We start from the raw sequence: 23368 nt of genomic DNA, 5'->3' as shown, positions 1-23368 counted from the left end.
CCTTAAACAGGAATAAATCCGTATGAAAAAAGCAAAATTCAGTCCCAAGCCTACACACAGAACATGTGTGTGTCACAATACACAAATCCGAACACAATTTAAACAATCACTCCATAGCCATACACAATAGTCTAATGATTTTTGCTATGAAAAACAAAGCAGCACAGTCAATTCATGATTTATCAGATGCCAGTTTCTTCCCTTGACTTCACAAAACAAATTTTGTTTCATATTTAGTTAAATAAACATTATTTAAAAAACTTTAAACCATCAAATCATATTTTTAAAGATAACATTCCAACATCTTATTTTGCACAGACATTTTAACGTATGTAATAGAATTTCCAAAGAATTGTGTACTGAAGAAGGAAGCTTTTCAGATATTAATTTTAGATATTTTAAAAAAATTAAAACTTGCTGGTGTTTCAGAAGATATTTATATTTTCCCTTGCCTGTGCCTTCCTGGTATTATAAGTATTCCTGCCAGTTGCTTGCAAGACATTTCAGTTGCAGTGTGGTATCATCCAAACAGTCATACAACCCTTTATAATCCCAAAAAGCATCATGCAAGGAAGCCTTTATAAATAGAATATATAGGATAAGGTATGATCTGTATACAGATGTGCTTTTATTTTTCAAAGTATTTCTAAACTCTTATTGTTATTACTTAAAGCCAGGAATGTGTGTTCGAATTGCATTGATAAGTTGCAAGGTATAGTCAGAATTACAAAATGAAAGATTTTACTCAAAAAAAAAAAAAAAAAAGATGTGAATGACAACACTTTTGTCCAGCATTTAAGCCACATGCAACTAGATAGTGCTCCCAGCAGAAAATGTCTCAGACATTGAAAATATCTTGTCTTGATATCTTAGTTTGATGACAATGGGAAGTCCAATGTTTTATAACATTTAGGTATTATTGCAACACAACTGCTAAGTTAGCTCTCTAGAGAAGCACAGAGAATTTATCAGTCATTGTGAATACATATATATACGACAGTCCTCTTTTCTAACATAACTTAGATTACATTGCTCCAAGATACATTTTAATGATTACAATGCTTTTAAAAAAATTACACAACGCAATGTCTAAAATTAAACCGAAGCCATAAAAAAAAAATCTAAAATTTTAAAATACTTGTCAATTTGACTAAAATGCATATTTACTCAATTTCCTTGAGCTTTTATTTTTTCTTCTCCGCATTGGAGGAACAATGTCTATAGTAATTGTTCAACGCTACTCTGGCTGTTGGCAGCTTCATCTTTATGGGTCTCCTCGATTCCCCTTGCAAACAGTTTCATTAACTGGCAGTGAACCCTGAAAAATATGGAAATCAATTCATATGAAATTAACGGGTACTACATATTTAATTCTAATAAGCCTTGAATTTCAAGCAGTTGGATAAATTTCCTTGCTCCAGATTACAGAAACCGTGCTCTTGTTCTTGATACAATCCTGCCCTGCAAAGAAGGCTGGATGCTTTCATGTATCCAACACTCCAGTTAATCCTCTTTCCCCTACGCAAAGTTCTACAGGGCACTTGGATGAGCTGGTCATATACAATATACAATATTTATAAAAATCACTTTGGACTGCTAAGTGGTTATGTTTTAACGGAACACACTTGCATGGAAATATTTTGTATTTGTTTTGGTTCCCTTTGTTCTAGACACACCAAACAAAAACAATCAACCCAAAACCCCCTCAAACAAAAAAGAAAAAAGCCCTTCAAATTTCACAAACCTCTATTCCCTTCTAATTTGATTATGTGCACAACTGAAAACCTCTTTCTCCATATGCCAAGGCTGGAGACAAGACCGTGCTGTGTGTCAAAAAACACAAAGCATGGGACATATTCACTATTTCTGTAAGTCAAAGATGCTTACTTAAGTTCAAGTTCAATAGGAAAAGCTAGTGCCGAGAGTAATGAGGTTCTCCACTCATGTCAAAAGAATCCTCCCAACACCAACTTCACCTTCAGCACTTCAAGCACATAGTATCAGTCCTTAAGAAGTAAGTAGGACTTCAAAGGTAGGGCCATCCATCTATCCCAGTCAGAGTGATCATTTACAATACACATGGTTGGAATATTCGCGGGAAAGGACTCAAAAAAGTAATAAAAAAATAAAATCAAGTTTATTGTCAGAAGACTCAAATTCGCTATATGGAGGCACCTTCCTGGGATGTCTTTATGAGCACCTTTAAAGTAATGAAAAGGCTTAATGCTTTCTGGTGTATGGAGAGAAAAAAACCCGATGCTTACCTCACTTCAATTGTTGAACTGTCCAGAGTTTCTCCATCACAATTCCAGGTGCTATTAGTGATATTACAGCAACAGGCTGGATGATCTCTGCAGAACTGGCCGAAACGTTTCTTTCCTATGTCTGTGACATTGCTTTCGTTGTCTTCCGAAAGCTTTGATGTAAATTGAAAACCCTTCACCCGATAAACATCTACAAACGAGAAGTCAAACTACAAAGAAAAAAAAATATGAATCAAACCAAGCAATTACAATTAGTTAAATACATTTGATGTGTGAAGCAACTCAGCATGCAACATTTTGTATTCAAGACAGTTTGTCCACTCCAATTTTCTAGAGAAGCTTACCTGAGGCATAGAGTGATTGTTTTTAAAAAACTGCCCAAGCCAGAAACAATAAAGCAAAAATGGAACCTTACTTTTCAACACGTCCCAGAAAGAAACAGCAGGGAAGCACTGGGAGGGGAACGACCACAGTGGCAATCACAAAAAGCATCAGAGTTGAGGGGACCTCCTAGGTGTTAAGTTCCTTTGGCTTTTAATCATAAACCAAGGGCGAAGCTGTCAGAGTCCACACTTGGAAGCAGTGGCTCATGGATACAAGGAGGCTCGCTAAGCAGCGTGCTAGCCCAAACAGCTTAGCTGCAAAAACTGGCGTTCATGGCTGCACAGAGCCACCCGTGAATGCTCTCACGTCTCCAGCCTAAGCAGAACGTACTCTCTTGATACATGTTGAAGCCAATCTGAAAGGCAGCCAGGGAAGGCTTCAAATAATCAAAAATATCAGGGTAACAGTGAGAGCAAGTGGGAACAAGTGAAGGGAAGAAGAGGAGACTCAGAATTGCAGGAAGGAGGAATATAGACACAAACATGATGTCCCAGGAAATTGTAATGAGGAAATACTGGGAAGAGAATCTATACTAATTCTTCTACAAAGGAGGAAGAACAGCATCATCAAAAAGTGAGATTTATTATTGCTTTTATAACTAGATATGACATCAGTCCATTGTTCAGATAATTTCCAGACCATGTTAATAATATCAGGTTGTGACAAATATTAAATGTGTGTATTCACAGCCATACATCTGGTTTCAACAGATACTACAATCCAAAGCGGTGATGGATCTTCCCTTGTAGTTTATCCTGACAGCTACAACATGTGCAAGGAATAATTTTGAAGCTGAATGCATAAAGCTCATATCCTGGTCAGATCCTGGTCAGATATACGCATTAAAACTGTGCTAAAAGCCTGCAGTTTACAATCAAACTGCAGTTCTGGTAACTTTCTTTTAAACCACATTTTTATACAGTTTACAAAAAGTAATTTATTATTCTTCACTACATCTTCTACCTTAGCTACATTATACTGCTGTGAACAGTTTTTCATGATGAATACATGGGGGCACAGTTGTGATAAAATCACTTTAAATATTGTGCAAACGGCAAATATATGGAAAATGTTATGAAACAATTCAATTAGCAGAAGTGGAATTATGTTAGAATGTTATGGACAAAGACTTGACTGAGCTAAGATGATTTATTTTTTTTTAATAGTACACATGCTGAGACTATGTCACCCAAAATGCATAAACTTTTTTTTTTTTTAAAAAAAATTGCTTTGTAGACATTCTTTTTGTCACATAAGAACATTGATATTTACAACTCCAGACTGACTCTGGAGAATACACTGTCAAAGGGAATACACACCTGATCATCTTGGTTCGTATGTCTGACAAGATACCGTAGAAAATCAAATCTGGAGCATTTACGAACTAGAATGAGGTCAGCTGAGCCATCTGCCAAATGAGCTGCTGGTGAAAGACCTTTTGGACTTCGTGTACAGGCACAGCTCATATTTACTGCATTGATGGCTAGAAATTTCCCTTTAATAACCTTCCATTCTTCATCTTCTGAAACACATCAATAAAGGCATGGAGATAGGTTATTATTTGATCTACTCACAAGAGCACTAAAAAGAAGTCTTTCTTGGCAACTTAAAAGATTTTACTGGGCATATTCATGCGCTGTCAATACATATCTAAAATAAACTGCATTAAAAAAAACCCTGGTTTTCATATACTAACAGAGAAAGTTGCTTTCTCCCTTCACAGACAGATTATCTACTAAAACTGCTCACCGTTTCTGACATATGCATGTCAAATTCGGGATCAATGCTATTTGGATAAACCCACAAAGCCTCAGACAGGGAAAAGACAGAGGCAAGTTACAACTCTTGTAGTGTGAAAGTTAAGGAGGACTTCTAACTTTTTAAAAAGTTTTATCCTTGCTTTTCAGTGTGTTAACCTTAAATAAAAATGATGCAAAGACAGTGATTTAAAATTTGGTTTCTAAATAAATATTCCTCTTCAGCCTCAATGACAAAAATTGTATTTAAAAAAAAGAAGACAAAAAGGGAAGCGATGACTCAGGGTTCAGCAAGGACCAGCAGGCAGCAGATCGTGAATCTGTTTCCAACCCCACCCCCGCCACCCCAAAATGTCTGAATATGAATACTATAATAGAGTTGAACTTTCCTATGTGTAAATCATCAGAGATCTCTGGAAAACAATACAAAAGTCTGTTTTCAACAACCTGAAACTGTTCTCTTAGAGATTACACCTAGACTGAGTTTGAATGTATGATGGCATCAATACTACCAAGAGCAAAGGAATTTTCTGAAACAAAGAAACACTGGCAGGCACTGCACACAGTTGTCATCTCAACTGTATTTTCTTGAATATGGATAAAAATAGATTAAAAAATACCTTTGCATTTTAGATGACACATAATTGCCTTCCTCACTACAATAAGAGTAAGCCATAAAACAGCCATAATACTCCTTTTCTCCTCCCAATATAAGTAGACTCAGATATTTCAAATGAACAACTCCACAGGAGTAATGAATGCGGAATAATCTATGGAGATACACGTGGTTCTACAACTAGAGTTCAGGAGTGAAGTGCCATTGTTGATGATGGGGTTAAAATTAAGGAATGCACAAAAAATGGTCATGTTTGTTTATATAAGCTTGTTAAAGTTTGATCATAAACCACAGCAAGGTAGAGGTTTTGAGGCACGTTAACTGCTATGGACTTAGAAATCTAACATCATACAGTTCCCCACATTTTGGTTAACTTACAGTGATTTTCAAGATGCTTCTTTGATAGGACTATAGATGACATTTATGCTATATATTTAGTGTCTTGAAATTCTGATATTCTTTACTGTCTTAGTTTTAGGAACTTCACATTTGCTTTAGAGAATCATTACAATTGTCTAGGCAATTTTGAACCTAAAGTCTATGATGCACTCATTTTGAATTGACCTCTTCCAAGTTTTATACATCAGAAAAAGAAGAAAAAAAAAAAAAAGAAAAAAAATGTTTAGAAACTGTTCTGTTTTGTTCTTTGCTCTTTGAACTTTTGTTGCTTCCTTGAATTTTCATTCATTGGAACTTCTTACTGATCACTCTTCAGTAACAGAACCAAGAAAAACAGAATTCCAGGAAAAATAGAGTGGGATTATAACGTGACAAAAGACTCAAAGGACACTAAAAACTTTATTCTTTTTCCACCGAAACTATCCTCTCTATCTCCTGATAAACAAATCAGTAATAACAAGAAAAAATGCAGCTCTTAAATTTGACATTTTTGAATCATTTGACAGAATGGTTTTAGTATTGCTAGCTTTACTGTTGTTCTTTTAATGTTGCTTTCAAACAGAACATTACAGAAAGAAATCATTTACATCACATTCAAAATGTGTATCTGAAGAGAGATGAGAAAGACTTCAATGTCAAACTACAGAATGAATGTGTTCAGGCTGCAGGCAAATGATAGGGCCCGACTCTGAGATTAAAGTAACTGAACAGAACATAAAAAACTACCGGAACTGGAAAACTCCGTGTCCAGAACTATACAAGTGCTTACTAACAAAAAAAAAAACCCAGGTGTTTTCTGAAACACGAACAACAAAATGAAAACAACACCATTTACTGATAAATGCTTTTGTTCTTTATCTGAGAGGCATTAATAAGTACGTCTATAGTGTGTCCAGATACATGTTAACTTTAGAAGTACGCACACGGTAATAAATCTCACATTACTTAAGGCAGAATGCGTATATATGTTACTGTAACAGACTTTTCACCTGGTTGAAACGTACCCTTCAGTATACATTTCAGCATGTTACTCAAAAAAAGCTTCACTGTTCAAGTAAGAACAAAGTCGGGGTATTTATCACATTTTAAATGACCAACTGTTTTCATAACCATTCTGCAGGGTGCATCACTGTAATAGCACAAATTCTTTGCCCAGAATATCTTTCGTACAATAGAGGAAACTTAAGCAGGGAGACCATAAACTGCACTCATGTCAACTGTCTATTGTGTACATATACTGCAAGTTGCTGAAATCAGCATAAAGTACCAACATTCAGAGTTTAGTCAGCACACGCACATAGAATTCTGCACACAATACAGAGAAATATGTTCAGTGACAGTCAGTGCAAACATCCTTCTAAACTTATCTGAACTGTACACAACCCAAGCAGGCACAATGAAGGGGTCAGCCAATACACTTTGCCGAGTAAAAACCTTATCTGAGGTGGCGATTTAAAGTAGTCCTTTTTATTGCAAATCGAGAGTAGCTGATGTTATTCTTTGCTTACCAGTGCTGCACAGAGAAGAGATTGGACTGCAAAGAAAGCCAGCTGCCAGAAGTAAAATGGATTTAAGTAAACAATATCCTACATAATCAGTTGCTTAATGTCTTGTGCAATGCTGGCTAAAGCAGTCTTGATTGCTCACTAATCTGTAACTTTCTTCTACCTTTGCTCCTTTGCTGGATCAAAGCTAACAAAATGGCAGATTTAAAAAGCAACAACAACGAAAAACCCCAAACCCCACCAAAATGCAAAAAAAACCAAACAAAAAATACCAAACAAAAAAACCCCCACAAACAAAAGAAAAAACGTTGGCAATTTATAACTAGTTATTTCTCAGAAAGACAGATTTAGCTATCAGATTTAGCTCCAAAGAAAATATTATGTAAAGCAATTTCTTTAGCTGAATCTGGGCATAAATTAAAACAACTCAAGAAATACTCCAATCTGGCCATCTGTTGACTATATCACAGATCTGAAAACAGTAGCTGGGATGAAAGCACTATAGAGAAGCACGTGTAACAGGAATTCAAATTGGCATAGAAGTATATATACAGACTTTATGCTACCAATGAATTTCTATAGTATGACGATACTCTTTTTGCTAACAAATGGCTAGAACCTAGCACAGATACTGTGCAAAATAACTGTAATTATAAAATAATCTAGGTCATAAGGACCGATGTTTATGTCAAGAAAATTACAGTTTTTTGCACCAGGCTTTACAAGGAAAAAGAGTAAAAAAAGTAAAAGCAGAATCAAGCACCAGTAGGAAGGCTGCTTACAGTTTAAGAGGGGTTTATCCAAGCTGATGAACTGAGATCAGAGGCGAAACTCAGTCAACTGAATCTGCATATGCTACTCCAGCAAATCCACAAGTCTATCAATACCAGTGCTTCCCATTAGGACATAGTAGTCAGACATAAAGAGATACAGCTAGGAGGATGACTGCACAGAATTCAATATATTAACAGTTGTTTTAACAAAAGGAAGAAAAAGTTATGCCCATAGAAAAATCCATGGAAGTGTGCACAGGAGTTGGAATGGGGGGAAAAAAGAGAGTAAGGATAGCGTAACTAGAGAAATCTTATTTATTGTTTTTACTGAGCACTGGTGGGGTACTGTACAGAAATACTCAAGCTCATGGTTTAACCCCAGCCGGCAAGTAGGACCACGCAGCTGTTCACTCACATCCTCCCCCCGCCCGGCAATAGGCTAGGGAGTAGAGAGAGGAAAAAAAAAAAAAAAGAAAAAAACTCGTGGGCTGAGATAAAGACAGTTTAATACAACAGTAGAGAGAATAATAATAATAATGGTAAAAGAATATACAAAATCAGTGATGCAGTACAATTACTCTCACCACACGAAGATCAACTGCCCGGCCCGTCCTGAGCAGCGATTGTGGATTTCCCCCCCCCTTCATTTATATACCGAGCATGATGTCTATGGCACGGAAAATCCTTTTGGCAGCTTGTCCTGTCTATGCTCCCTTTCAGCTTCTATGGGAAGGTGAAAAAGCCCTTGACTTAATATAAACATTACTCAGCAACAACTAAAAAAATATTTATTATCAACATTATCCTCATACTAAATCCAAAACACAGCAGCTACTAGGAAGAAAATTAACTATCCCAGCTGAAACCAGGACAGTCCACTAGACCAGTTAATAGTTGTCCAAGTTCACTGCCTCACATTTATTTAATAAACAGCTTTACATTGGGTGACTTTTGTGCTAAGAAACAGAAATTTTTAATCCAGATCTATTCTAAAAGTTATCTTAATGAACTGCTTCCTTCTATACTGCCTCACAGTTTATCAGTTAAGTCCTTCTTACAAAAAGAATAGAGTCCCAGCTCACAAAATATATCTTTTTTTAAAGGAAAGAAACCCAACACATTGAAATATACATGTAATTAGTATAATTTTATCAGAATTTTCTGAGGTTTGGGTGGAGGAGATACCTTACATATTTTTCACATATTTACATGTATTTTCCTTAAAATTAAAGAAATTATGGATTATCTAGTATCTCGCATGTTTTAAAAAAACAAAACACAAACATTTGACCTGATATATTCTGAAAAATAGTATTTTGTATATTACTACACCATCTTACTTTTTATGACAAATTACCTTCACGTTTTAATCCACATTCCTTGTGCTGTTCTGCCAGCTGTTGCTCAGTTTTCTTGCAAATGTAACATCTGAAAACAGAAATACCATTCAGTTCCTGAAAACAAAACTATTATTCAGTTTAACATTTTTGGTTTACCCCATCATTATAGGACCTTACTCCACCACAAGATGCAGCATGGCACTGGCAACCCTGACGTGGCATGAATCATGATAGCCCTGCAGGCAGTACAGTTACTTAAGTACAGTGCTGAAGATTACGGGATGTCAAAAATAGCAGCATTACAGAGCCATAAGATCATACAGGTTGGAAGGGACCTCTGATGTGGTCCAAACCGCTGCTCAAAGCAGGTCTTAGAGGATCAGTGTCTTGTTCAATCACGTTCTGAATATCTGCAAGGGTAGAGTCCACAAGACCTCTGGGCAACCTGTTCCAATATTTGACTGCTGTAACGGTGAAAGACATTGACATACCAGAACCAGTCCTTCATCTCTGAAGTGCAGAGTACAGGGGAAGAATCACCTCTCCTGACCTGTTGGCTTCTCTTTTGCTTAGAAAGCCCAATATATGGTTGGCCTTCCTTGCTGCAAGGACACACTACTGACTTAGGTACAGCTGTTGTCCCCCAGGATCCTAAAGTTCCTGTCGGCAGAGCTGCCTTCCAGTCAGTGCCCAGTCAGTACTGTTGCACAGGACTATTCCACCCCAGGTACACAATGGTTGCCTCTCCTGAACTTCAGGAGGTTCCTATCAGCCATTTCTTCAGCTCACCAAGGTCCCTCTGAATCGCAGCCTCGACTTTCAACATGTAAACGATTGCCTCCCAATCTGATATCATCCATAAAACTGCTGAGAGTGCACTCTCTGCCACTGTCCCAGTCATTAATAAAGATGTATTAGCCCTGCTATTGATCCCTGAGGGATACCATTAGTAACTGTCTGCAGGATGGACTTACTCACAACCCTTCCAGGTAGTCTGGCCAGTTTTCCACCCGTCCACTTACTAGTCCACACCTCATCAATTTGCTTTTAAGAATACTACAGGAAACAATACCAAAGACCTTGCTAAATTCAAGGTACATAACACCCACTGTTTCCCCCTCATCCACAGGCCTGGGGGAACACTACATCAGTGAAAACTGGGGCAAAGGAGTCATTTTCCAGCCTTTTCCATATCTTTTGTCAGTAGGTTCCCCAAAGCACTAAGCAGCAGACCCACAGTTTTAGCCTTTTGTTGTAACTGGTATACTTCCATAATCCCTTTGGTAAGAAGTAACATCCTTCAAATTCCTCACTGACTTCAACTCCACCTGAGCTTTGGCTTTCTCAGTTCCATCCCTGCATGTCTCGACCATGTCTCTGTGTTCTTCCAAAGTAACCCATTCCACTGCCACCTTCTCTTTACCTCTCAGATTCTTGGTCATCCACTTGGGTATTCTATCATGCTTACTCAAGTTTCTGGATATCAGAATGCACTGTTATTGTGCTTTGAGGAGGTACCAACCAACTATCCTGGGCCACTTTGTCCTCCAGGGCAGTCTCCCCTGGAATCTTGCCAAGATTCCTGAATAAACCAAAATCTGCTCTCCAAAAGTTCAGAGTTGCAATTCAACTTCTTGCCTTGCTTACTTCTCTCAGGATTTAAAACTCTATAATCTCACAGTCACTGCTGCCAAGACTGCCCTCACCCGTCACATCCCCCACTTTCCTCTTCTGTAACAAGTCCAGCAGAGCATTTCTCCTAGTCAGCCTGCCAATCACCTGCACGATCACTGTCATCACCACACTCCAGGATTCTCCTGAATTGCTTGTGCCCAGCCCTACTGCCCTGAAAGGGCAATTATCAGGATGTATAAAATCCCCGAAGAGGCATCAGGCACTCTACTCCCTGACTGAGACCCAGAGGACAGCTTTCTCCCTCTGGAGCTTCCCCTACATCAAAGCACCTGATGGACCAGGATAGTTGCTCCAGCTAGTACTGGAGACCATGATCCATAGCTTGTCACAGCACTATTACTACTCCACAGTCTCAAGTTTCAGGTAGTTTCTGGTGCCTCTGTATCCTGCTGTGCTGTTTGCTGCTGTGACAGCTGCTGTATCTCTGACAGATATATGATTCTCTGATTCACATATGAATAATAATAATAATAAATACCAGTGCGTAACTTCAAGCAGGTGAAAGCAAAGAGAAAGGAAGGAACACTTGGAGATTAAGGTAGGCCCCCTGATTGGAGAAACAAGTGAAAAATATCACACAGAATTTAAACAACATAGTAGTAGTTATAAAAAAAGGCTAAATACACTGATTTCTGAGAGGACCTATCCTCAGAACAAGCTGTGCCAGCTGTTGTCATGGCACTAAAACAATCCCTAAAATTGCTAGATCCAATTACAATGTGAACATTTGAGAATTTTTGAATAATTATTTCCATTTGTAGAAGCCATGAGGCATCCAGACTTTTCATTTATTAGCAGTAACACAGCATAGTACCCTCAGTATCGTGTAATAGGTACTGTGCTGTTATACTTTGCTTAATTTAAAACTGGGAGGGGGGGTCACCAGCTAACAAAATTTTATTACATTTTTGTTTACTGACCTGATAAAATGAGGTGTTCTCTTTAATGAGTCAATAAACTTTTTTTACAAGCTTGCCTCTTTCAGAGTAACTGTTTTGATATTAAAACCAACATTTTTGTGACTTCTATGTACAAGCCTTTTAAAATAGTTCATGTCAAATATCCAGAGCGAAACATTAGCCTACCCTGCTCTGCAGCTATCTTTATCTCGTGGAGATCCAAGTGTGTGTTTTGCTGGTTGAAAAGAAATTGTTCCTTCATAGTAATGATGAGAAAGAAAAGTCTTGAAGCCTACATAAAAAAGGCATTAAGCAGCATTAAGTCATTATAAGTCCACATTGCAAACACTTCTGCATACATCCCTTGATTGTTCCTCTCTTTCCATCTTTTGCAAAACATGTTTTAGACTGTAAAGGACAAGGAAATACCACTCCCGTAACTTTTTAACATTTGCCAATAGTTACATTACTTTGTTCGACATCTTTAAAAGTCAACTAAACATTTTACCTGTACATCACTGCTGAAGCTTAAAATTGGCCTACACTACTTCTTCTCTATATATAATCAGTGCTGGAAGAAGGACCAAATTAGCAATTCATTCAATCAGCTGAATGTCTAAAAGAAGTGCCTATCTCTCGCTAACTGACTGAAAAGAACAGCAAACAGATGAGCACAGAAAAGATACTACGTTTTAGGCAGCTATCACCAAGTGAAATATATTCAACAACTTTAATGAGCACACTGTTAATGTTATTCCCCAAGTTACGGAGCTTTACATAATGTGATCAAATGTAATTGTACTACAATGAGTTTAAAGGCAGGTTCGGTCTGTCTCTGATGTTTAAAAGCTTCAGAGAAGTTTGATTTGGAGAGAGCACACCAACTGCTTCAATATGTTTACATTCTGACAAAAGAACGTGATAATTACACAAGTTACCTGAGTAGTCATATCTTATCGGACCCATCCACCGCTTCTTTTCACTGTCTTTTAATATATCTCCATAAAAACCATAACCCAGCAATGATACATAGTACTTCAAAAATGTGTTGTTATGATGTACAGAAGAGACATCCAGAGGCTGACAGTCACCTATGAAGATCAGAAGTGCAAGGTTCTATTAAGGCTTATTTTGTTTGCAGCTGCAAACATGACAGTAACTTTAAAGTTACCAGTTTTTTAAAAGTGAAAAACAAATGTTGTATTTATGTCATAACATATATGTCATACATCCATATATATTTCTTATACATGCAGAAAGGGTAAAATAATTTTTAATAGTAATTGAATACTTAAAAAGCATAAGCACTAAGTGAGAAGAAAGGTTGGTATACTAAAAATATATAATGAAGAATTTACACTAATTTACCATGTAGCAATAGGAGAGGGTGTTATAGAAGAGATCAATGCAACATCTGTACATCTACCGGATGCTACTTAATCCTATACGTCATACAGAAGATAATTCCAGCTGGAAAGGGGCATTAGGACGTCTCTCATCAAACCTACCACTTAAAGTAGATTCAGCTATGAGGTCAGATCAGGTTACTCAGAGCTTATCCAGTCAAGCCACCTTGCTGATGTCCTGGCAGTGTAAGATTTAGAGTAGTGGTGGGGTTTGCGGAGGTGGTTTTGTTTCTTTTCTTTTTTGGTGTTGTGTTTGGTTTGGTTATTTTCTTTTTTTTTTATTATTATTTCAATTTATGCCCATTGTCTCTCATGCTTCCACCACAGGCTACTGTGTAGACTCCTTTTCGTGATTAACACTCTGAAAAATCTAAATATACGTGTCTATATGCACATTTAATAATCCAGCAAAAATCTGTGATATAGTAAATCCACCTCTCTCTCTAATCCTAGTCTAATGGCCTAAACTCTACTTATGCTGAACAGATTTCACCATAGGTTAGTAACAGAGAACCACGGGCAAATCTTTGCAACACCAGCTCCTAAAACTGCAACTGTTAAGCACTCAATAAAAAGCGATAATGAAATAATCATCGTTTGGAAATGCTATCCTCTATGCTCACACAACATCATTACAACTGAAGACTGCCTTGCACAATTTTTCAAATTCAGTATTAAGAACTGGGTGACTATAGTTCTTCAGTACGTAGCAGATAGGATGGGCATCACAAATCACAATGTGCTGGATATGCCAAGCTGTCTCCTTCAGCCCCCATGAAGCTCAGGGACTCCATTACTAGAGGACTTTGAGAAGTGGCAATGTCAGCATCCTACTGATGACAACATATCAAAAAACATTTATTGAAGAGTAGTTGTTTTCCTCCCTAGTTTCTCTTCAAATCTATGACTTACAGATTGTAAAAATTGGTAAGTATCAGCTAATTCCAGTCAAGCAGAAGCCATACTTTTAACTTGGCATGGAAGCACAGGATAATTGGGCAACTAGTACAAAATACTACTATTCAAGTGTACATGCACTTGTCATAGTTTTCTCTAAGAAAGAGAGATGCCATCAACTTACACTGCTCACTGTATTTTACTGCTATTTTCAAAAGCATGCCAGAATGCATGAAAACTTAAGTACCAGATATAGAGCTTCAAAATGTTATGATCCCTTGAAAGCAACGAATTACAGTAGAGAAAGCAATTAATTTTTAACCTTCTGTGTTTCAAATCAGAGACTTAAATCCCAGACAAAAACTTTGTATTTCAACTCAGCCATTGTGTTCAAATTATATTTCACAGACATCTAGAAAGAACTAAATGAAACTACTGTTTCTGGCTATTTTAATTGTTTTCATACCAGAACATTGAACTTTGACCACCCACCTACAATAATATGAAGAGCTGATGTTACTGGATCAGAAATGCCAACAGTTGAATAGCATATGCAATCTGTTGATCCTGAAAAATAAAAAATCAGAGATTAATTCATATCTTTTCAGAACAAGTATTATTGGCATGGTCCTCCAAATAAAAACATTATGTTCCTTTGGCTTGCCCCTTTCTATTTTATGGAACAGAGTAAATACAAGGATACAAATATTATGATTTAAATTGAAACTTTTTTTCCCCCTCAATGAGCAGGATTTATTTCTTTCCATGCAAAGCACAAAGATTTTCACTATATAAGCAATAAATACATAGCACTTAGTAAAGGAAAGCAAGTTAATTCACATGAAAAATTTCAGGATTACATTACAGCTTTTACATGAATCAGTTTTTTGGGAAAGTGATCTAAATTCCAGGCTGTCAACACCCCCTCCTCCTCCAGCTGCATCTTGAACCAGAAAATCCTGCTTAGTTCTACTATTTGAAAATTAGCAAACAGTTGCTTTCAGGAATTTATATTATATATATAACTATTTATAGATAGGGGAGCAAAGTGGATAGAGATGTGCCTTTACAGTCTTGAGCAAAATACCTACCAGAAGAAAGGGGGGAAGCTTTAAGTTTTGTCTATATTCTGTCTCTGTTACTAACTACCTTCAGGCCACTGCTCCATCAGTATGTCTGCTCAGGATTTTAGGTGCTGTTTAGGGACAGACAATTCTCCCTGATCCTTATAAAAACCAATCTAAGAGCCTAATGCAGGGTTCTGATTTTTACCCTGCTGCAGGGACTTGGAAGTCAGGGCCAGACATACCAAAGCATTTTTGTTGCAGCACTCCAAATTTATCTTTTAGTTTCTCCCCATCCCTTCCCTGAAAAGGAACTCCTTTACAGTCAAGGCTGGAAATCTGAAACCAAAAAATTACTTGGTCCACATATATGTTTCCAGATTTGCTACCAATACTCTAGGTGTAGAGCAGCTCAGGTACAGAGCACTTCATTTCTGAGACCTAATCAAATTGAAATAGAAAACTAAAAATGGAGGAATAAGCAATCACTATTTGAAGATCTGCTTCTGGTTATTTCCAAATTTGAAATCAGTCAAGGCATATATAGTTTGCAATAGGAGCAAAGAAAATCCTTTCCCCTCCAACTGACTCCTCAGGAGATGGACACCACTTCCCCCGCCAGCCAGGGCGAGAGAGAAGCTTCTATCAAGCCAACGCTATGCAGAAGCCTGCCACCGTGAACGAGAAGCAGCTGCAGCAGCCAATTAAAGAGAATATAACAGAACTGCAGAATAAAAGAAACAGTCTGACCAGAGAGATATCTCTCTGCAATGCTGAGGTTCAAGACTGTGCCAAGTATATGCCATTGCACAGGAAATGGGACTCCAATTTCTCTCAGTATTGTAACAGACAAAGTACACAGATGACGTTATCGTGCCACATTTGGAGTTTTATAGCAGAACATATTAAGCAGAGTCCAGATACTGAAGCTATGCTTTACTGCCAATTTTTTCATTTTCATTTTGTCTCCTACACTCATGAATTTCATTTAGGCAGGAAAGAAAATGCTCACTATTTTTGAAAAGAAAAATAAACAAATAGTCACTAGAAGACCTGACCTGAACATTTACTGCTGAACGTACAAGCCTAACATTTCGTCCAGCCTTTCTCATTTCTTCAAGATCTGTTTGCATTCTGCAGCTAGAATTACTTTAGTCACATTTGTTTTGATGTAAACAGAGTTTCCAAGTAGTCTTACACTATAGGTGGGAGGAGAAGAGAGGCAGTCAAGCAAGCTACATTATAACACCAAAGGCTTATCTCCCTGTGCTCTTCTGTACTCAATTAAAAGCTGAATTTATCTGTTGGGAAATTCTATAGAACTTATTTTCATCTCTATTCATTAACTAGCAAGGGAGGGCTAAAATTAAAGCTGAATTCTGAAATTAATTCTGAGATTCTAAATTGGGAGTCTGGGGAAGACACCAACAGCATTTACCAACTGCCAAATCATCCCTCTTTCTCAGACGTGCCAGCAGAGTACCAACTGCTAACAGTAAGATACCATTTTTTTTTTCCTCTCAGAGCCAGCAGTATGGAGCAACAAAACCGGTATCATTCCTTACGTACATTCCAAGAGAATATAATTGGTCATAACACCACACCAACCATGAACCTAATGGTACTAGCTTAAATGTCACAAAAGTGTTCATTATGTCTAAGGATTTGAATCTCTCTGAATATTTCCTAACCAAACGGGAATTCTAGACCATTAGGTGGGCCTTGACTAGATTTGGAATCTACTACTGCTGAAACAGCACCCTCAGTAGATGCACAATGCAAACCCCACCGCAATCTGGCTTATTTCATCAGTGTGAATGTGATATGGAAAGCAGGAGTAGAACGTAAATATAGCTTGACTAATAGCCCTTTATTAATAGCTTTGGATTGCCAGAGCACTCAATTTGGGCAAGAAGCTTTCACAGAGCACGACTCTTGACTAGTGTTAAGTGACGGATGTTGTTTGTTCTGGTTAAACCAACAGAAAAATTATACACATACTCTGCCAGATTTTGTTTGGGGATTTTTAAGGGCAATGGCCTAATGGAGTGAAGGAAAATAAATGAGGTTTTTATGGGTTGCACAGAACCACAAGGAAATGCGAAGAAAGTAGTTGGGCTGCTTGTTAACTGAGCCCTAATTCATTAAAAAAGAAAGATCATCAGTGTGGAAACTAATTGTTGCACTGGTGTGCTAGAAGAGAAGAAAATCAGCATGCTGGGGAACGACTAAGTTTCAGGTTAAGATACCTAGAATGTACATGTAACACTGCAGACTATGTCAAAGCTTCCATTCTGGTCAAGGAGATCTTGTCAGGACAGCTGACAGCAGCTTGAGCCTGATCCAAGGTACTCACGCGCAGGCCCCAGTTGAAGGGCCTTAGGAAACAAGACATCTGCACAAGATGGGCAGATGCAACACAAGATCTACAGGCTCTACCGACCATATTGACCAGGCGTCCCCGGCTATAACATGAGTTTAGATGCCCATCCCCCCTGCAGACACCTAAATGTCAGCATGAAAATCTGAGTATCAATTTCAAATTGAAACTCACCCTAAGGAGAGTAACTCCGTTACCTAAAATGATACCAACCAGCAGTGTTCAAGTGCTGCAGACTACTCTGCTTGGCTTCCAATTGCTACTCCAGTACAGCGGTTGTCTTGCATAGGGCTAGTACATTTCAACGATGGTGGCACCATACCACCATATGTAGACAGCCGAATCCCAAACTAACTGCCCGAAATCTCCCAGCTAAAGAAAATTCCCATCCCAGATATTTTAAGAGTCCACTGAAAATGTGAAGCGTGTAAAGGACACTTCAACTAGGGTTTGTTAAAATAAGTATAATTACTTTGAATCTTTACCACATTATTATGTACACTACAGCCCTGTTTCATTACTCATTTTCCCCAAAGTCTGTCTGTTATCAGGAGGTATCATACAGCCCTGTAGTTGTTATATAGGCAAGTTCTTCTACTTTCTTTCTCTCCCCAAATTTAAACACTGCAATTTAAAAAATAGATTTAAAAATTATCAAGGAAATCCTTCCTTTTAATTAATCACAAGAAGAAATGATCAAGATATGTATTTACAATATTAAAGAGTATGTACTCCCCATAAAACATTTTTGCTAAAGCAAGATTAAAGAAACCAAAGTGATAGACTGCACTACATAGAATACAGTACAGCTAAATCACCAGATTTCCCCTTTGCATGCAAATATTGCTGAGTATTTGTGAGTAGACAAGTCACGCAGACAGGTGCTCAGACACCACCTCACAGGCTTTAAATTGGTCATAGAACCACCACAGCAATAAGCAAAACCAGATGATTTACTGGTTGTATGGAAGAGTTCATGCCTTTGATTCTGTGAAACAAACAAAAAAATAATCAAAGTGCTAGAATAAATAATCTGAAAAATGATTAGACTACTAACTTACAACTAAGTTTTCTTAAACCAAAACACACATGCTGTGGGCTACAAGTATTGATTTTCGTGCTTTCATTGATGGAAAACAAAAAAAAATTCCAAAGAACTAGACGTAATAAACTAAGCAGATGACAGAAGCAACAGTCAGCTAGATGTTAATCCTATAAAAAAGAGTGAGCTTAATAAAGAAATAGAAATACTCTTAGTGCTCATGAGCGTTGCTCCACATGAGACACCCTTGACAGGAGCAGGTGCTCCCACAGCATACACAGAATCCCCATAGACAAATTAGCACGGCAACGGGATTCTGCGCTGCAAAGAGGTAGAGTAACAACTTTAATGGGGTTCCCATACATTTGTAGTATTTTTGTGAGGTCACAATCCATGCATTCACCTCATAGACAAAATACCAGGTGAGCCAGGCTAATGACAGAGTAACTGCATGCTCTTGGCAAAGCAGCATTTAGTATTTTGAAAAATCTAGATGGCGACTTTTATGGGAAGTGATTTTCCAGTGACAAGGATCTGACACAATACAAAAGTAAGGGGAGAAGCTACTGTTACAGAATGGCCTGGGCATACAGCCATGTTCCTACTCAAAGTTTTATACATCTTCCTTTCTGCACCCAGAAACCAAGAAATCAAGTTTAACATATGCAGAATGTCAGCCTGGCTTTAAAATGAACAGTTCAGAAGGACTTTGTTCTAGGTTTTTTGGGGAGATAATTACTTCAGCAGAAGTTCAGTAGCACAGTACAACAAAAATGGATTAATACAATAATGGCAAATTTAAGGGATAAAGTTAACGTCACAGAGAAAAGTAATCTTGACTTGGTTGTCTTCATAACAGCCCCACCATATTAAATGCAGTACTTAGCTCTAAAACTGTCATTTCCAGAAATATAATGAATTTAAAAAGCTGAAGTAGGAACACAACATTGCACTTCAGATTTCAAACTGGACATACTGAACCTTGAAATGAGATACTAACTAAACTGCAAAGATCATTAAATATTACAAATGTTGTAACAGAGAAGGCTGTGGGCACATCACTGGGAGTCATTTAAAAAAAGAATTAGACAGCTTTTTATGCTATGCTTTAACACATTTTCGACGAGAAATTTTACAGCCTAGATGACAGTAGTATAAGAGTCCAGTCACGCTTCATGATTTTACTTGCATCTATTTAAGTTTGTGAATGAATCCTCCACCGTTTTTCTATATTACTTTCACATAAGAAGCCTGTACTGTCTTTAGCATTCTTAACTTCTACAGCTACACATCGACATGCTGATTATAATCACACTGTGTGCTTCAGTCCTAGACGTTACAGAATTCACACCTTGACGACAACAAAAGTGAAATGTATCTGGATACACTAGAAGCCTAAATTACTAAAGTAATTAACACTTTGCATCTACACTTTACCCAATCATACCTAGTGCTTGGAACATTTTTCCCCTATCCCCCCGGTAGGCTGGCAGACTTGGTTTTTGGAAGAATACGTACATTAATATTAAGCCACAGGACAGAGTGAAGTAGGATTTTTTTTTCTACCTGCTGAGATCTTAAGAGTATTTAATCTAATCTGTTCTCTTCTACTAAAGAGTCCTCCGACAGTAGCTGACAGCTTTGTCTCCTGTTCCATGCCAGGATTAGTAAGAAGAATAAATTATTTTGGCTTACTCTGGAGGGAATAATTTTAATACTAAAACACGTGGACAAAACCTCAGTGCCACGTGTTGTAAGAGAAATGATTGTTTGTTTTTAAGTTCTGTGGAGGCATACCACCACTCTGAATGCAGTGAGAAACCATGGCTGAATGTGCTTTTAAGGCTAAGATGGCAGTAGGAGAAAGTAATAACTAAACAGAAGTTTTAGTAGGTGCACTGACTTGTAGTTACCACATCGCAGTACAAAACTTTGTCAGGTTCCTAGAACCTCTAAGTACTCTTAACAGCAAGTCTGTTTACAACAGCATTCAGTCAATTTACACCGGCAGATTTGAAGAATGGTTGCAACTAAGAGAAACTCAGAAATTAAAACTGCCATTTGAGTAGAAGCCTTTATTCATGTCAATAAAAACACAAGTTATTTCATAAAAATGTACCATAAAGCATAAGAATAAATGACATTTGTTAACCAGAAGACACACTAAAGAAAGACACTGTCTGGAAACAGACACGTCAGAAAAAAAAGGGGCCAAGCAGGGGCTTGCTCCAGGAAGTTAGAATCATGATTTACAAGTAGCATCCAACATTAAAAAAAAAGAGCCTGTACCATGGGATTCTGCCTATGAAATAAAGCTAATTAATCAAAAAGCAGTCATAGATATGAGTGTTTTAGCATTAAATCACCTTCATTTGTAGTTTCAAAACTTTGTACCATTTGACAGTTTCCAAGCAACGATTAAGTCTGCTGATTTGAGTGTTAGTTTGAATACAGACAGTGTTTAATCACAACCACAAACCACAACCTGCCACCTTTCTGTAAACACAGCTTGACATTAGGAACTAAATGATCAAAAAGGCAAAAACACTGCTTCAGTGTCACCTTACCCCAGGCTCCTGCCCTCATTGAGTGAAGTGTCTCCACGTATCACAAAACAAATAAAGCTTTAGAGCTTAATCTCCAAACTATGGGTAGTGTTTGTTTTCAATATTTATTAATGAGTTCTTAGGATTTTAAGAAAAACATTGGTTACAAAGAACTAAAAAGAGCATCATGGATGAAGCTTTTCTAGATGCATGATTTGTATTTCATTATTCCTTTTGACTTGCTGTATTTTAGGACTGTCAGTTTAGTTTAAATAAATTCTTTTTAAGGATCTCACTTATTTTGGAACAGGTATCTTGCACTTGGTCTGGGAACTAGGGAGATCCACTGAGGTCAGAGAACAGCTTCACCTAAGGTCCCTGTGATGGCTGTATGTGTCAAGAAAGGGTTAAGATTTGTTCAGTGATTTGACTCCCTTTTTCAGTAAATGAGCACTTTCCCGTATTTTCAGTAATGGATCATTTCAAATACTGTACGATATACAAATAGATCAAAATATTTATTATCTTCTGTAGTTCCAAAACCTTAATTAATAGCACTTCAAGGCCAGCTTCCTTATACACCATTATAAGTAATTTTTGGGGGATCTAAATAACGGCTTGGTGAAAATATCTGAATCATAGTACAAGGCTCATGTTAGTTTAAGGAATAGAGCATGCAGCATACATTCAAACAGTAAACAGCTACAATGGACAAAACACAACAAACAAAACACTAAAGTATATAAGAGAAGAAAGTGACCTGATACTTTAGCAATATTAAAATATCAGTGAAGATCATACTTTTTGGTTGCAATTGGAAAAAATGCATTAAGAAGTTGCTGAAAAAGCAAGGTCAATCTTTCAATTTTAACACAGTTATAGTTAATTTCCTAAGGACAAAGAAATAGCTCTTAATATTAAGGTTATGTTTTTTAATTTGTATCTTCTTATGGTCACTAACATCACCAGTAGGCAAAATCTTCTGAAAGCAACCATGTAAGCAAAAAACTTTAGTCCAAGAAATTTGCTCAAATAAGGGAAATGAAGGGTGGAGCACTTCAAGTTCTATTCTTGTTAAGTTTATTATACAAACTGATTTTAATACTAAGTTTTAACAAATAAAATCAGAATATACTTAAATATAGTAATTCTGTTATATAGAACCCTTAGTGTGCTAGCTAATGAGGAGAATGAAAAACCATAAGGGGACATTGACATTACAACTTTTAGGTAACTAACCCTTATTGTTCTGCAAGCAGAAAGGGTTAAGCTTCTTCCAAGCAAGAATTCAGACCAGTTGGATTTGGATACATTCTCCACAAAGACATAATGAGTATAAAATTAGTCACCTAAAGGTTGAGAGTACATACATACTATTTCACTTGGTGTATTTTTATAAATTGTGCTAAGTTTTCTCAAAGTCTGTGTTTCAGTTCTAGTCAGAAGCTCATAATGTTTATTTCATATCCCAGTTCTTTAATTCAAATCTCAAGCATCCATCAAGGGAAAAAAAAAAAAAAAAAAAAAGAGAGAGAGAACAACACAGAAAAGACACTGAACTGTCCATTTGTCTTTCCACTGAGTCCTCAAAATTGAAGATGCTAAAGAGTTGCAACACTGAATCCAGCCCTGGAAGACAGTCATCTTGGAAGTCCACTTTTGAAGGGATCTTGGGGACCAACTGGGCAGGGTGAGGTAACACCTGAGACACTAGATTTAACAGCAAGATTAATCCCAATAGTGCCTATGGTCAATAAAAACAAAAAGTAAGTTTATCACCAAAGACCTGAACTCCAAGAATGCCTCTCAATGACAGTAGTCAGGATTGCCTGAAAAAGTGGCTGACATTAAGAACTGTGAAGGTATAGCAACTATAAGAAGGGGCAGAAACTGCAACTTGGTCTGGAACCCGAGAACTGTTCCTCAGCTGTAGTTGCTTTCTGTGATGATAACTAGGGGACGGAAGGGGGAGAAAAAGGAAAAAAGAAATTTTAACATTTGTTCGGAGTTTGCCAGACCAGTGGGACATTCTCATTACAATTCTAACTAAATTGGTGGAGCACTTGGGACCAGGAAAATATTTATCAGGTACGTCTCTGTTCAGTAAATTTCACTCAATGTGTTGAGATGGACAAAGGTATTACTCTTAACATCTTATCTTGTATTAACACACAATAAGCCACAAAAAAAAAGTAGTAGTAATTAAATTCTAAAGTTGCACATTAAGGTTTGATTTCCTGTACAAAATACCTTTCACAAATAAAATTGAACGTGATCAATAATTATACCAGGATACAAACAGTTTTAGCTAGGTGTCTTTACGCAATATCACTGCTCTTATCTTACACTTAGGCCTAAATTCAAGGAGTTATGAATAAGAAGAAATTTCAAGAATGAATGA

The 23368-nt window shown here is 37.3% G+C and overlaps 1 protein-coding gene across 1 annotated transcript in view; it reads right to left on the bottom strand.

The window, feature by feature from the left end:
* Positions 1 to 1093: 1093 nt before the first annotated feature.
* Positions 1094 to 23368, bottom strand: part of CERK (ceramide kinase) — a 51043-nt gene continuing 28768 nt past the window's right edge. The window contains exons 7-13 of the mRNA XM_009883221.1: positions 14428 to 14525; positions 12571 to 12723; positions 11819 to 11924; positions 9056 to 9126; positions 3968 to 4170; positions 2265 to 2473; positions 1094 to 1318 (exon numbers count right to left, since the gene is read on the bottom strand). Coding sequence (XP_009881523.1) covers positions 1219 to 1318; positions 2265 to 2473; positions 3968 to 4170; positions 9056 to 9126; positions 11819 to 11924; positions 12571 to 12723; positions 14428 to 14525 — 940 coding nt within the window. The 3' untranslated portion in view covers positions 1094 to 1218. The remainder of the gene's footprint in view (positions 1319 to 2264; positions 2474 to 3967; positions 4171 to 9055; positions 9127 to 11818; positions 11925 to 12570; positions 12724 to 14427; positions 14526 to 23368) is intronic.

The sequence above is a fragment of the Charadrius vociferus genome, unplaced genomic scaffold (assembly GCF_000708025.1).
Source record: "Charadrius vociferus isolate BGI_N301 unplaced genomic scaffold, ASM70802v2 scaffold363, whole genome shotgun sequence".
Classification (NCBI taxonomy): domain Eukaryota; kingdom Metazoa; phylum Chordata; class Aves; order Charadriiformes; family Charadriidae; genus Charadrius; species Charadrius vociferus.
The sequence above is the reverse complement of the archived record's forward strand: the minus strand, read 5'-3'. Positions and strand labels throughout refer to the sequence as shown.